Source organism: Haliotis rubra, unplaced genomic scaffold (assembly GCF_003918875.1).
Source record: "Haliotis rubra isolate DU_JTF1 unplaced genomic scaffold, ASM391887v1 Scf51, whole genome shotgun sequence".
Taxonomy (NCBI): Eukaryota; Metazoa; Mollusca; class Gastropoda; order Lepetellida; family Haliotidae; genus Haliotis; species Haliotis rubra.
In genome coordinates this window covers 1,578,248-1,593,616 of record NW_025767202.1, presented here as the reverse complement: position 1 = coordinate 1,593,616, position 15,369 = coordinate 1,578,248, and the positions used below count along the sequence as shown (strand labels likewise).

Sequence of the window (15,369 nt, the reverse complement as noted above, 5' to 3'; positions counted from 1 at the left end):
ATGGTGGAGAAGTGGATAGAATACATTCCCTGTTTCGTACGGACAGACGGACAGACAGACGGACGGACGGACGGACACCGAGCGTAACCCTATATGCCCCTGCCATATATGGCGGGGGCATAAAAAATATCTGATTTGTCAACTTTGTCTGTCAACGCCCCACTGTTGCTCTGACCCGGGTGTTCAGTTACTTATTCAATGATCTGATATTTTCACTAGTTCTGGATTCCACACCAAACATTGACCGCCCAAGTGCTCCCTAGTTTGTCGGAGATCTAAAATGTCCACTTGGGCCTAGACGTCAGGGGCCAGAAACTGTTGTTCAGTAGGGTTTCCTCCCAAATTGTCCATTCACTCTAGGATTGCTCCCCTAGAAGAGCTAGGACAAAAGTCATTTTTTTCAGATCTAATTCGTCAACTTTGGCCTGAAATGCATCTGGTAGTTTTTTTCAGGAGGTAACATGTACGTTCATGCCTGGATTGCACCTCCAACTACGTTCGGACCCAACTGATCAGTTACTCTTTCAAGGAAATTCGCCTCTGCAGTCTCCTTACTTATCCATTCTATGTATTCATGTCTCTGAATCATCCTCTCCATTAATTTGGGGATATTGCAGTGTAAGTTGCCAACCTTGATCAAAATTAAGTCCGAGATGACCTTCTTCACCTGGGCGTCCACGAGGGTATCAAATTCAAATTGGCACCATTTGCACGAGACGTATTCATCTGTGGCGATTACCATGGCACGGGCGCTTGCATTGAGGCACTCGTCCATGCTGGAAATATTTCCTCGACCTGGATTAAAATCCCTGTCTCTAAAACAAACTTTGTAACGACCTTCACACTGACAGCCAGCACATTCTCCGTCATCAAACCTCCTGATAATGTTTTCCAGCGCCCAATCTCTGTCCTTATCTGCGTAAGATACGTATATGTCGTAAAGCTTGTCATCGCCTGGAAGACGCGTGTAGTCTTTACGGGGCCTCCAGACTCTCCTGAGTCCTCGTTTGATTCTAAAGCACCTGTATCTCACATACCATCTGCACCTGTAACAAACTCCCAATGTGATAAACGCCACAAAACACCCTCCACAAACTGCACCTATGATATAGTATAAAGTATAATCGGTGCAGTCAATATGAGCCTTGCAGTAGGAGGACATAACCTTGCCCTGCCATGGTGGGGGCAGATTACACGTGTACAGAGACTGCTTTGGAAGGACAATGTCAGTTGTGTTCATCCAGCCACAAAACCACCTAGCATCGCACGTACAAGCAAAAGGGTTGCCAGAGAGATTCAGACTTTGAAGAGAACGTAGATTGCTGATGGAAGTTTTGTTGATGAGTGAAATCAAGTTCATACTGAGATCAAGGGTGCGTAGAGATTCCGTAGACACAAAGAAATTGCGTTCCCAGTGTGACAATCTGTTATGGGATAAATCTAAGATGGTTAATGATTTCTGTTCAGCAAGCATTGGTTCAGGAAGGGAGTGGATATCATTGCTCCGCAGGTGGAGTTCTTTGAGCTTGGCCATGCTTTGGAACAGTTCCCCTGACCTGTCTTTGACTAAGAGAGGCCCAAGCTGGTTGTTATCAAGATGCAAATATTCCAGGCTCTGGAGTGGGCGAAGAAGATTAAGAGGCATGTCCGATAGTGCATTAGATTCGAGATTCAGATAAACCAAAGATGCCAGACTTGAAAAACGGCCTTCGGTTTCAGGGATAGATTTGATGTTATTGCCATTCAGTTCGAGAGAAAGAAGTCTCGTTAACAAGTTAAACAACTTTCCTGGCAGGGTCGAAATCCGATTTTGGCCCAAGTGTAATTTCTGCAACTGCATCAGGCCCGAGAAGGCATATTCCTGAAGTTCGTGAATAGAATTCTTTACAAGGTTCAACTCTTCCAGAATTTTAAGGTTATCAAAATCACTGTTCCTCAGTTTGTCAATCTGATTCTGGTTTAAGTTCAGTTTAGTAAGCGACGAAGGTAACCCACGGGGAACTATTGCTAGACTATTGCCATAAAGAAATAGAGTCTGCAGAACAGTTAAGTTCTCAAATGCAGATTCGGAAATCGTTTGGATCTTGCACCCTGATAAATCAATCAGGATCAGTTTGGGCAAGTTGGCAAAAGCCCCAGAGGGTATATTAGAGATCTGGTTGCTCTGCATTTTCAGGGAACTGATTGGTGTATCGCGTAAAAGATGGAACGTTTCGGAGGGCAGCTTTCCAGCAAGACTCAGGTTCCGGATGTCTAAGGACACCAAGCTTGTGTGGCTCAGCCCACGAATGACATTCTGCAGCTGTAGACTATCTAAGGGGTTGTATCCGATCTTCAGAGACATTAACATCTTCAGTGGCTCAAACGCCCCGCTTTCAACTTTCTGTATGTGACTTCTTGATATTTCAACTTTTCTAACTTGAGAGCGTCTCAGTGATTGAAAGGTTGCATTAGTGAGGCTGTCTAACGCGTTGTTGCTCATTACAATGTCGGTGAGGGCCGTGTTTGCTGAATAGCTATCTGGAAAGGTTGCATTGACGATCTTATTTCCTTCCATGATGAGACTCTGCAGGTTAGCAAGAGGAGGCAGAGATGGTACATTCCTCAGTTTGTTTGCTCCGAGTGATAAGTAGGTGACTTGTTGAGATCCTTCAAAAGCTTCTGGATGGATCGTTTCTATAAGGTTAGCAGTAAGGTACAACTGTTGAAGTTGTGAACAGTTCGCAAATACACCAGCTTCAATCTGTTGAAGGTTGTTCTGTCGGAGGTCCAAATACATCAACTGGGAGAAGTTAGAGAAAGCGTATGGAGCGAGGGCGGTGAATTTATTATTGTTAAGATACAACTTTTCAACCTGCAGAGGTATATCACCTGGCAGGTCTGTGAGGCGTTTACCCCCACAATTAACAGAGGTCTGTTTAACGTTACAGAAACACTTGTCAGGACACTTTGCAAATACTCTCGCCCCTTGGATGACTCCTGCCAGGATCAGCACCAGCCTCAGCTCGGCCACAGACATTGTTCTGAAATAGAAAAGGAATCAGTCAGTGTACGAGGTCTTAGTTCGACGCCGCCTCGAACAGCATCTCACGAACCGACAATCATAGGTTTCTCGCATGCCAAGGGATTTTGTCATGATTCACTGGATTGTTTGGTCCAGACCTGATTTGTTTACAAACAACATCGTACAGCTGTAATACCGCTAAAACAAATATATACTCATGATATAGTCACAATTGTACATTCGACTCTGCTTTTATTCTTGTGGATGTGGAAGGGGTTTTGACACTTCTATTTACGAGGGGCGGTGGGGTAGCCTAGTGGTTAAAGCGCTCGTTCGTCACGCCGAAGACCCGGGTTCGATTCCCCAAATGGGCACAATGTGTGAAGCCCATTTCTGGTGTTCCCCGCCGTGATATTGCTGGAATATTGCTAAAAGCTGCATAAAACTCAATTCACTCACTCTATTTACGACCTCGGGTGTGGTGCCATATACCTTTAGACATATCTATAGCGAACTGAGATTAGATTCGAATCGACAGTCATAGATTTTACGTGTGCCAAGGGATTATGTCTTGATTTAGAGATTATTTGATTTTGTATCCAGTACGTCTAAAATGATCTAATAACATTTCTAGCTATACTCATATGTTTCAATCAATGCACTGAGATTCTGTGAAGTGATATATATTAATGGGTGTTTTCAACCAACTTTCCGGTAGATTGAGGAGACAAAAAGTGTGCATGTGCCATTTGACTGCTATTTCCGGCTTAGTTTGGATAGAAAACAATGCCAAGCAAGACAGGATATAAATCGGAAAAATAAATTCTGATATCTGGTTATGTTTTATCGCAAATGCAACCATTCGATTGACCGGTTATCACCTGTTAACCTGGATCTGCTGAAACAATACGATGGAGATTTTATGTACTTTTTTTATCACTAGTCGAACAATCTGGGGCTCTGCATAACAATACATTTTCTTCGGGATCTGAAACATCTGGGTAGGGGAGGGACCCGGGTGAGTTGACCACGGATTCAGATTGGGAAATTTGTTGGTTTGGACAGTGTTGGATAGGCGCAAGTGTCCGGATAAGCGAGATTCGACAGCATTTCAAGTCGGCCTGTTCTTCAGGTTTATGTAGACGTCAGTCAAAGAATAAGGGGTTCAAAGGTTTGAATGTTGCTGTGGCTGAGGTGTACATTTACGATACGCTGGCTTTGTATCTGAACGTAGAATCTGATTACAATGAACCGTGTTATCACGCATATACATTGTATGTGTTTGCACAACCAGTAATTTAAATGAGTTTATCTATGACATCAAAGTGATGTATCACCCAACATGGTGAACACGCCAAAAATCTATTTTGCAGACATTGTGTGCATGCGGGCGTGTGCAGGGGTGAATAAGGTCAACACTTACAATTACATCCATCTAACGCTCCTTTTGATCTTAGCGTAAACTTCTCAACTCGGTGAGGGTGCACGAATACATTTCAACCACAAGCAAACATGGCTCACGACAAAACACCCCCCCCCAAAAAAAACCCCCCAACAACAACAAACAACAACAAAACAAACAACAACACCCCCCCCCCAACAACCAAAACAACAAACAACCAAAACATAACAAAACAAAAACAACCCCGAAAAAAACCCAAAACATGAACTATTTACTAAGTCTGCAAAGAATCTACCGTTATTTAAAAGCTAAATATTGTGTAACGAATACGACTATTGCTAGATAAATACAAAAAACAAGTAGGCAGTTGAAATATCATTCAGTGAAACAATAACAAGATATATTCTTTGAAATCTTTGGACCATAGTGACAGTGTTAAGTTAGCTGAAGGGGTCGTTGTGGGCACGGGTACAGATGTGTAGCCTACCCCAGGTACGTTTCTGTACACAGAAACATCACAATACAGAAACGTATCCCAGGACGATTCCATTCCGACGATTTCATTCCGCACTGTGTCGTTTTCTTGATCGGAACTGTCATACCGTTGTATTAGATAGCGCTTTATAAGAAACGAGCATATTCAGTAACGAATACCTCGCGGTGCACAATACCACTCGCCACCAGTTGAACGGGAACAACCACATGAAAAGTTCAATTTTCTCACTTACGTTTGCTCATGTATCATCTGAAAATCTCTCCATACATTCTCTGAAGTACATTCCTCGACCCCTCATCGAGTTGTGCTCCTCAATAACAAGGTCAACACAAATTTGTTTGTTGACTAGACTGCGTTAATGATTAGTTAAACCCAGCGTCAACCCAGTACTGTGCACTCGTACTTGCAGCACTCAGCATAGCCCCGACTTCACTGTACCCAATTAGCTCGAGTATACTCAACACTGCACACACCACGCACGGTCTGGTGGGTCGAGTCAGCCTGCCCCAGACAGCCGGTATAGCTGCATCGCTGCCGCAAAACTGCATGTCAGAATTCTACATTACGTACCTTACAAGCATCGGTGCCACATTGAAGAATTTGTCCGGCTGTAAGTTCCAGATTCGTTTCCTCTGCTCACTTTCTGAGATTGTGTGAGACTGGCAGGTGCGTGCCTGGCAATAGTTGGATCAGATGACGTGGCGCACCACTGTGCAGGGCTGTCAGGTCAGTAGTGATAGAATTATCCACAGTCTGTGAATATATTTACACTGCACGGGTTGAAGGTGGCATACGCTGACAGTATTATTTATAAACGTCTTTGCTCTGGTCTTCATAAACAGCTAACTGCAATATTGGTAATCAACAACACTGACAACCCACCACCCCCCGTGTGAAATGTGTTCTACCATATACTTTGAAGCGTGGGTTGTTTTTGGAAAAACCCATGATTTCCTGGAATATCCGATGGGCTTCCCAGCAGAAATTCCCAGGCAACAAACCCTATAATGTTAAACGGAGCAGGGGCGGAAATATGTTTTGAGAGAGAGAGAGAGAGAGAGAGAGAGAGAAAGGACGTCCATGAATGGGCGATTATTACCCATGCACATCTCAGAATCTCAGATAATTCGTCGGAAAGCGATTGTTGTACAAGTATTAGGACAATTACAAAATATCACTCTCTTACAGTGTAGCGATTTTATGGCTGACCGGTTGTTTTCTGGCAACAGTGATAACACGTCAGATCTTTTAAATTAATGCTTGTCGTATGAGATGACTAGATCGATCAGCTACTCCCTGACTTGCTTCATGCATGTCATGGCTTCCCAATGTGCATGGGTCGATTATCATTATGTCAATCACAGGATTATCTATATCAGAGAGAGTTATAACAGGCAGTCGTTATATAGCCAGAATATTTTCGAGTGGGCTGCTAAACAACTAAAAAACCAAACCTGCCTATATGTGTGTTATCAATTAATTATTGATGATGAATATGTAAACGCTTCATGCACATGGCAAGGAGTTATGTTTTACACGAGATTTCCCTATTACAGCTTCAGAAGTAGTTCATTCGGTATTGTATACAATTTGGTGTGGTAGATCTGACCCCTGGTTTGAACTTGTCCTCAACAACCTAGCATAACCTAAGGGGGTACAGAATGGTCAATGACATCATAGCGTAACCCAACATCGTCGTACCAGAGAAGATCCGGGTTAGAATTGATCTTCAGTAACCCAGTAACCCATGCTTGTCGTAAGAGGCGACCAACGGGATCGGGTGGTCAACCTCGCTGACTTGGTTGACACATGTCATCGGTTCCCAATTGCGCAGATCGATGATCATGCTGTTGATCACTGGATTGTCTGGTCCAGACTCGATTATTTACAGACCGCCGCCATATATCTAGAATAATGCTGAGTGTGGCGTAAAACTACATTTACTCACTCACAACATCGTTACGTTACCAACGCTTTGTAGATCGGGAGCCTGGGTTGCAAGTGGTGAACTCAATTTGGACTGTTTGCTCATTTAAGAGACGCGTTGTTTTACAAATACTCGCTCACTCCCCCGACCCCCATTTGCCACGCCGCCTCATGTACCCACCTAGGTAACCAGCCCACTCACTCACCCACCCCTGTGATTTCCGTTGGGAGGAGGGTCGGTAGGCGTTGACATAAGGCGTTTAGATGCGTCATCTCCGTTTGGAAGGTTACAAAACACAAATGACACCGAATCGTTTAAGTCCACGCACGAGTGTAACTGCAAGTTGTAATGTAAACATAAATGTAATGTCTCTTTGGCTTTTACAGACTCCCACCCTGTTATCACTGTGACATCTGGAGCACCCCATCCGGTGTGGTGACCTGATTCTGTCAAGGTAAGACCCTTATCTCACTCCGGTCTGGCATCTGGAGGTTATCTGTGACACCATGTATGACTTCGGACGGGAAAACTGAGTCAGGTCATACGGCAAGCTGTTTTCACATTTGTTAAAAACTCAAGTTAACTTTTGTAATGTGAAACAAACGCCACGACAAGTTAACTATTGTAATGTGAAACAAACGCCACGACAAGTTAACTATTGTAATGTGAAACAAACGCCACTATAAGTTAACTATTGTAATGTGAAACAAACGCCACGACAAGTTAACTATTGTAATGTGAAACAAACGCCACTATAAGTTAACTATTGTAATGTGAAACAAACGCCACGACAAGTTAACTATTGTAATGTGAAACAAACGCCACGACAAGTTAAGTATTGTAATGTGAAACAAACACCATGACAAGTTAACTATAGTAATGTGAAGCAAACGCCACGACAAGTTAACTATTGTAATGTGAAACAAACGCCATGACATGGCAACTATTGTAATGTGAAACAAACGCCATGACAAGTTAACTATTGTAATGTGAAACAAACACCACGACAAGTTAACTATTGTAATGTGAAACAAACGCCATGACAAGTTAACTATTGTAATGTGAAACAAACGCCACGACAAGTTAACTATTGTAATGTTAAACAAACGCCACGACAAGTTAACTATTGTAATGTGAAGCAAACGCCACGACAAGTTAACTATTGTAATGTGAAACAAACACCATGACAAGGTAACTATGGTAATGTGAAAGCCTTGTGCAAGGACCAGTTACGCCATAAATAAATTGCAAGTGATTCCATGGCTTTTGATATCAAGGATTGAATAAGCAGTTACCGAAGGTATTATGGTTGATATAAAGCCACAAGAAATATTTAAATTCAATGTGTATAGAAGTTTTACATTGATGATTATTTAAACGCAGTTTATTCAATTTATTTAAACTCCACTCATAGCACAGCAAATGGCCTAAATAATAAGATACACACCAAAAGCGTTTGAAAGATATTTAATGACATATTGGAGGCCGCCCTTGACCCTAATACGACGGATACACGGTTTAAATAAATGATGACTCAACATTATAAATGCACTTTTTTTTATCGCAACGCTCAGTCCCAAATACCCTAACAACAGAAACTCGAATCCCCCCATTCCTAATGTGATTAACTGCTCATACAAATCATGGTACATTCATATCAGACACATCGCATATCAAACATACATAATACCCCCGTACTGTGGCGACATATGCAGTATAAAGTGAACATGCGATTCATTTATACAGCGCATTGAAACAACTACATGAAGGAAAAATCATAAATGCAATATCTGTAAAATCAAAACTTAAAAACCAGGTCGAATTTTAGAAACTGCTTGTGAACCCGTTGTCATCAGTAACCTGGCGTCACAGTTGTTTCTGGCTGGTACATTGCTAGCGTTCGCCTTGGCATTACCAGGCACTGTCAACGATGAAACCTTGAACATTCCCTCAGTGGCCTTACACATATTCGTCTACGTATCAGCAAAATCGTGTTGACGGCTGTGAGGAAAGTGGTATATCGATCGATTGAAAAATCAGCTGATTGATGTCAACGCAGAGAAACCAGGGAACGTAGGCTGCTTCTAGCTGTATGCTCTCCAGGGAGTTGAGATTGATAATACGATGTGCCGTTGAGATTGGCATCCAATGATCGAGGGATAAATAGTTGCGTGGATATGTGCGCTATATAAAATATCCTATAATAAATAATAATGATAAAATAAATGATGTAGTGAAAATTCTGAATAATATCGATGTTGATCTGTTTATAACCAATGTAAAACAGTTATTCTTGTGTAAAATGTGCCAGGTTTAGATATACAACGGACACGACAATGTTCACGGTGCTGTCGGTATTCGTAACAAATAGCGTAGGGCTAAACCAAGATATGTTTTGTGAACAAATGAATATTGTGTTAATTGTATTGTCCAGCGATCAGTGGTTCAGTAATACCCCCGTTTAAACAGTTGTAATAGTATTCACTTCACCGATCAATAGAGGGGTCTTATAACAACGTCTTCCTTATAATACCGAAACACACAAACAAACGAATAATGAAATAATCCAGATAATTTATTAACACCGAATCGCTCAAAATACAGACATGTTTTACAGTTGCTCTTGTGATTATAGAGAAAACAACGATTGTCATTTGTCTCCATACACCGCTATATCCAAACTTTCCTTCTCGCTAAATCTCGCTTTGCGAAATCGAAAGTAACGACCAGGGTGCTTTGGCCTGATGAATTAGGGCACCAAAGCCCCGTTCGAACTCGCTATCCCGTTTTGAGTCTTGTATGTAGCGACAATAACGGGAAATCTCTGATTTCTCATGTAGATAATGCACTGTAATCAAACTAAAATGGCGTAGGTCTCTCCACTATGACGTCACGAGTGACGAAGCTGGGATATCGATATGCACAGGATATTTGTGTGATCAAGTTGTTTGTTCCTTTAAAGACAAGAATGATGTATAAATGTGTGACTATTCGACATATTTTCCAAAGCGTTTATTCAATATATTTCCTCCAAACATGAAGACTCCTGCCACGTCAGTCCTGGTACCATTGAGATATGTCGTAGACGCTGAACCCAGTCTGAGCTGTCATAGACGGGTTGCATGCAGATGCCAACACACACGTGCCGTCTGCACCATGCGCGAAGGCCATGCAGACTTGGTCTCCGGTGCATGCCACACTGCATCCATGCAGCGACAGTCCCGCCACAGAACTGATGACGTCACTGACGACGGTTGATTGAATGCCAATGATCTGGAACTGATAGGTAACGCCATCTAGCATGGGTCGGACGTTCTGAGTTGAATTGTCCAGTTGGAGAAGAGCGCTGGGCATTTTCACAAGGGGACATACCTGATGGACAACAGTCTTGGGACCAGTTTTAGGTTTGCCAAGACAGCGGTAGATTTTCTGTATGCGGGGGACGTCCGTTCTCAGGACGTAAGTTTCACAGTCAACCTGCTCGCCGTGGACATCATCTGAAAAGAATAGTCTGTTTGTAGAGAAGATAACATGAGTAAATTTATTTATCATTTGTGTTTAATGGATTTTCTGTTTTCCTGTTCTTGAGTATGATTAATGACTCAGTGTATATATCACCCTGCTTTTACCTGAATCTAACTTCGGCCTTTTTATTTATTTTTATCTCGTATTATTAAACTTTTATATTCAAAGTTCAAGGTAAGTTGACGCCCTTATTTACATGTTTTTGGGTACGGTGGTTCATTCCCTATTATAAACATATTCATTTTTATAAGCACCGACCTACCCCGTCGGCGACATTGGCTACAGCCAGTAGCCGACGTTAAACTTGTTAATTCGTTCGTTCCTGACTCATGCTTCCTTGACACCGATGCAAGAATCTGTATCGAAATTCGCACCATCCGAATAAAGAAGATCTTTATCCATAAAGTTTGTCTTTATCTGATTCACCAACTTCTAAACATGACACTCAAAGAAGTTAGCTATGTTACGTTTAGAATAGGGGAGTCACGATACACCAATCTCACCATACGATTTTAAGGTCACGATATGATACGTATCGCGATACATAATTTTCGCGCCTTTTCATAGCATAACCTTTACCGGCAACGTACGGTTGGTCCATCAAAATAGTCTAGCCAATCACAACAACTGTTAGTTTCCAACCTTTTTTTAAAGTAAAGCTAGCTACATCTATTTATCGGAGCGGTCTGGTGTAATTTTACTATCAAGACTTTGACGGAGATGGATATAGCATAAAAATTTGAATCGATAAAGTTTTAAAATAGGAATCGATACACGCAAGCATGTATCGCATATCGTATCGTCAGTAAAAATGTATCGATGCATCGATACATTCGCGTATCGCGACACCCCTGGTTTAGAACCTATCCATGTCACCCTACAAAGCAAAGGCGGATGTGGTACAAGTTGACCTTTTCGCCCTATGTTCGTTGACGCGAGACGAATAGCTAGGCAATATTTAGGTCAGGGGGGTAGTCTGTCTCACAGTCCCTGAACCACATTATTTTCACCCACTGCCAAGCTCTCTCTGCAGTGCTAAAGCCCTAAATAAAGCAAGTCTAGATTTCCTCAGGTTCTGAATCTCTGGTCTCCCTGGGGCTCCTGTTCAATTTAAATGGGCTTGTTTGTTTTACTATCAAAATTATATATATTCAGAGACTAAGCCTTAGTCTAGTCAGGGGGGTAAAGCGGTCCTGAAAATAATGACAGGCTGTTCCAACTAACATTTAAACCGAGCCCGTGTGTGAGTGAGAAAGTTTAAAGTCACATCGGCAGTATTTCAGCTATGTCGTGTCTACGAAAGATATATTGATAAAAATAAACTTAGACGATATAGATGTAAAATATCACAAAAATTACCTATAAAACTAGCAAGTAACCATAATAAACAATATTTATATATACGACACATTATAAATCCTGGCTGTAGATCGCCAGCAGCTGAAGGTAGATCACCATACTAGAGATCATGGGGACTTTGCACCATCACTTCAGATGCTAGCGCTTGTAGACAAATCTAGCCATCAATACAAATACCATTTATTCTACGATAACATGAAGTCTTCGGTCTAAATATACTTTGAATGTTTTAGGAATATGTTTAATTGGATTTCTAGTATAAACAACCTTGACCAGCTATCAAGTAATTGGTATTGGATCTGGAGTTATGTTCTGCTAATATTCACATTTAATACGTGAGTAATGAGTGAAAAAAATTAAAAATGTACAATCTTTAAATTCTCAATAATTTCTGGTTGTACTGTAAATAATAATGTAATGAATATATATGTTTTCAAAATAAAAGTCATTTGGACCTTGGACTTAAAATGTTTATGAATGCAAACTTGATCTCGTCAGCAGATCAGTTCAAGAGAACTTATAGAAACCCAGGTACTGGTTCCTTGAATATCAGCCCACCTTGGTGGGATAATGAGTTAGAGGAGCACAAGCATAAGAGATCTCATAGGGCCGTTGGAGGTAATATTGGTACATACATATATTACAAAAGGCATTTTAAACTCACATTTCATTTTTAGAAAGATCATGACTTTCAAAGTCAAAGAAATAGACTCAGTGAATCAATCAGCCATTCCGGGCATATATGTAGATAAATGGTTTAAACATTTTAATGAACCTTTAAACTGTGCTTCCTTGGATGATAATATTGGTGATGTGTGGAGTGATATGGATACTGATACTGATATAGAGGATGAATATTTAGGTGTACTAAATGAACCTTTTTCAGAAGAGGAGGTATTTTTAAACTTGAAAAATATTAAAAATAATAAATCACCAGGACCGGATGGATTAGATGGGGACTTCTTTAAAGCTATTAAGAACTATATATCACCTTTATTAAAAGTTTGTTTAACAGATAGTATGATAGTTCAGTTTTTCCAAAATGTTTTGGTAAGAGCGTCATGTGTCCTTTGCATAAGTCTGGTGATAAAGCGGATCCAAATAACTACTGAGGAATTTCGTTGATCAATTCATTGTGCAAGACTTTCGCCTCAATAGCTGATAATAGATTGAAACAATGGTGTGACAATAAGAATAAAATTTCAGAGGCACAAGCTGGATTCAGACATGATTATTCAACAACAGACCATATTTTCACCCTGCAAGCTATGGTCACTAAATATCTGTCAAAGAAAAAATGGAAGGTTCAATTGACTTTTCCAAGGCATACGACTCATTAAACAAATTACTTTCAAGAGTTTGATAGAAAAGGTGTAAAGAGAAATTTTCTGAGTTTATGATCAACATGTGTCTTCACTGTGTGCCTGGTTCAGGCTTATCATCCTATTTCAAATGTAATATTGGAACCCGCCAAGGGTGCACTCTGGGTCCGCAGAGTTTTATTATATTTATAAACAATCTTGCTCAAATGTTGGAGGAAGAAGGTGAAAGGGGTGTCTTTATATCAACTCATATTCCTGATGTATTTTCTCTATTATTCGCTGATGATGTTCCAACTGTAGCAGATACTGCTTTACAGCTTCAAAGGAAAATTAATACTGTTGAAAACTATTTGCAGAGACAGGAAAGAAAATCAATCTGAACAAAACCAAACTTATTGTTTTAGAAATGGTTGTCCTCTCCGTTCTTATGAGAAGTGGTTGTTAAATGGTGAACAAATAGAAGTTGTGAGCATGTGCAGATATCTTGAAATTGTGTTCACTCTTAAAGCCCAATCATGTTTAGCAGCTCAAGCAAGTAGAGCTATATCCTCCATCTATAATTACCAAAAAACATTTTGGATGTATTAATCACAATGGCATTTTAGATATATTTGACTCCATGATTACACCTATTCCGTGTTATGGATCAGAGATTTGGGGAACCACTTATTGCAAACAAATTAAAACTGTACATTTTAAGTTCTGTAAGACTTTTCTCAAAGTCATCAAGTATACCAACAATAGCATGGCACTTGGAGAGTGTGGCAGACTCTCACTGCAATATCACTATACCTCTAGCTGAGTAAAGTACTGGGGCAGATTGATGCAGCTACAACACCATAGACTTCCTTATCAAGCCTACCGTATGCTCAAATCTCTTGATGATAATAATAAGTCTACCTGGACATCACGCATAAGACTAATCCTTTTTTTCAGTATGGTTTTGGTTTGTATGGATCTCGCAAGAAATTGGCTGCACTAAAACATTTATATCTATATTCAAGCAGCGATTTTATGACTGCTTCCTTCAATGTTGGCGCTCCTCCCTTGACTCTTCATCTAAATGTAAATATTATTCACAATTTAAATCTTTACTTAATGTTGAACTCTACTTGTCCCGTGACCTCCAACCATATCAACGGAAAGTTATATCTATGTTCCGCAGTAACAACTTTAGACTTGCAGTGGAAACCGGTCGCCACACAAACACACCCTATGATCAACGTCTCTGCCTTTACTGCCACTCTATTGGCCTAAACTATGTTGAAGACGAGCTCCATGTTCTACTTATCTGTGGCAAATATTCTGAAATAAGAAAGAAGTATTTCACAACCTACCAGACCTACCCTCCAACAATTGAAACCTTTGTGCGTTTAATCACCTGCAACAACATAAATTATATTAAAAAAACATTAAGTACATTCCTCTCTGATGTATTAAAACTAAGAAGTAAACCCACCATTACAATCAACTGACCTTGTATTTCAATAGTTATCCTATATCCAGCATGTATGTATTCTTTATCCTTGCACTATGTTGTATTATGGGCCAATGGCTTACGTTACTATCTATCTATCTATGTATCTATATCTATCTATTTATCTATCTATGTATCTATCTATCTATCTATCTATCTATCTATCTATCCCGTCACTATATGGCTGGAATAATGCCGATGTGACGTAAAGCCCAACTCAACAACCGTAAGGTGTCTACCGCAGGGCTCCTTCAACATTACGTGTCAAACAGTCAGTCAGGCCCACGGAGGACACACGCGGTATAGAGTTTAATGTCTGCTGTGCTATAAAGACACACACGGTATAGAGTTTAATGTCTGCTGTGCTATAAAGACACACACGGTATAGAGTTTAATGTCTGCTGTGCTATAAAGACACACACGGTATAGAGTGTAATGTCTGCTGTGCGATAAAGACACACACGTCTCCGTTAACCCTGCTTCGCATTGTGATCACATCTGAAGCCTTGTAGAAGAAAAAGAATGATTTTTAATTAAATATAAAAATATCAAATATATTCCACATCAATTTCTCAAGCAACACATCTATGTTTCTTCTGCAAAGAAATATAAATATATGAGCAAATAACACATTTTACCTGAAATTGTAAATCCACCAAGAATTAGAGCGTAAATATATATCTCCGAACGCATGTTGGATGTTTGATGCCCAGCAGGATTTCCTTCTTAATGCATGAGTTCTTGTCGTATCGATGTGCGAGTTCGATTGAGCACTTTTTGATTGGGCGACAGATTAATCGATGGAAGTATACATCTGCGGCTCATTAGAATGAGGGTGTTGCTGATTCTGGGGCATA

General features: G+C 40.5%; 1 protein-coding gene across 2 annotated transcripts; it reads right to left on the bottom strand.

Annotated features, from left to right (window-relative positions):
- LOC124292159 (podocan-like) lies at window positions 1-5,880 on the bottom strand. 2 transcript variants are annotated; one of them, XM_046729207.1, is made up of 2 exons: window positions 5,135-5,285; window positions 1-3,023 (listed from the first exon to the last, which is right to left on the bottom strand). In XM_046729207.1, the coding sequence occupies exons 1-2, from the start codon at window positions 5,149-5,151 to the stop codon at window positions 470-472; spliced, it is 2,571 nt and encodes an 856-aa protein (XP_046585163.1). In that variant the 5' UTR covers window positions 5,152-5,285; the 3' UTR covers window positions 1-469. The 2 variants fall into 2 exon arrangements, with proteins under 2 accessions (XP_046585163.1, XP_046585164.1); XM_046729208.1 differs by lacking the exon at window positions 5,135-5,285 and adding an exon at window positions 5,473-5,880 and having other exon boundaries at window positions 2-3,023.
- Between the last annotated feature and the right edge of the window lie 9,489 nt (window positions 5,881-15,369).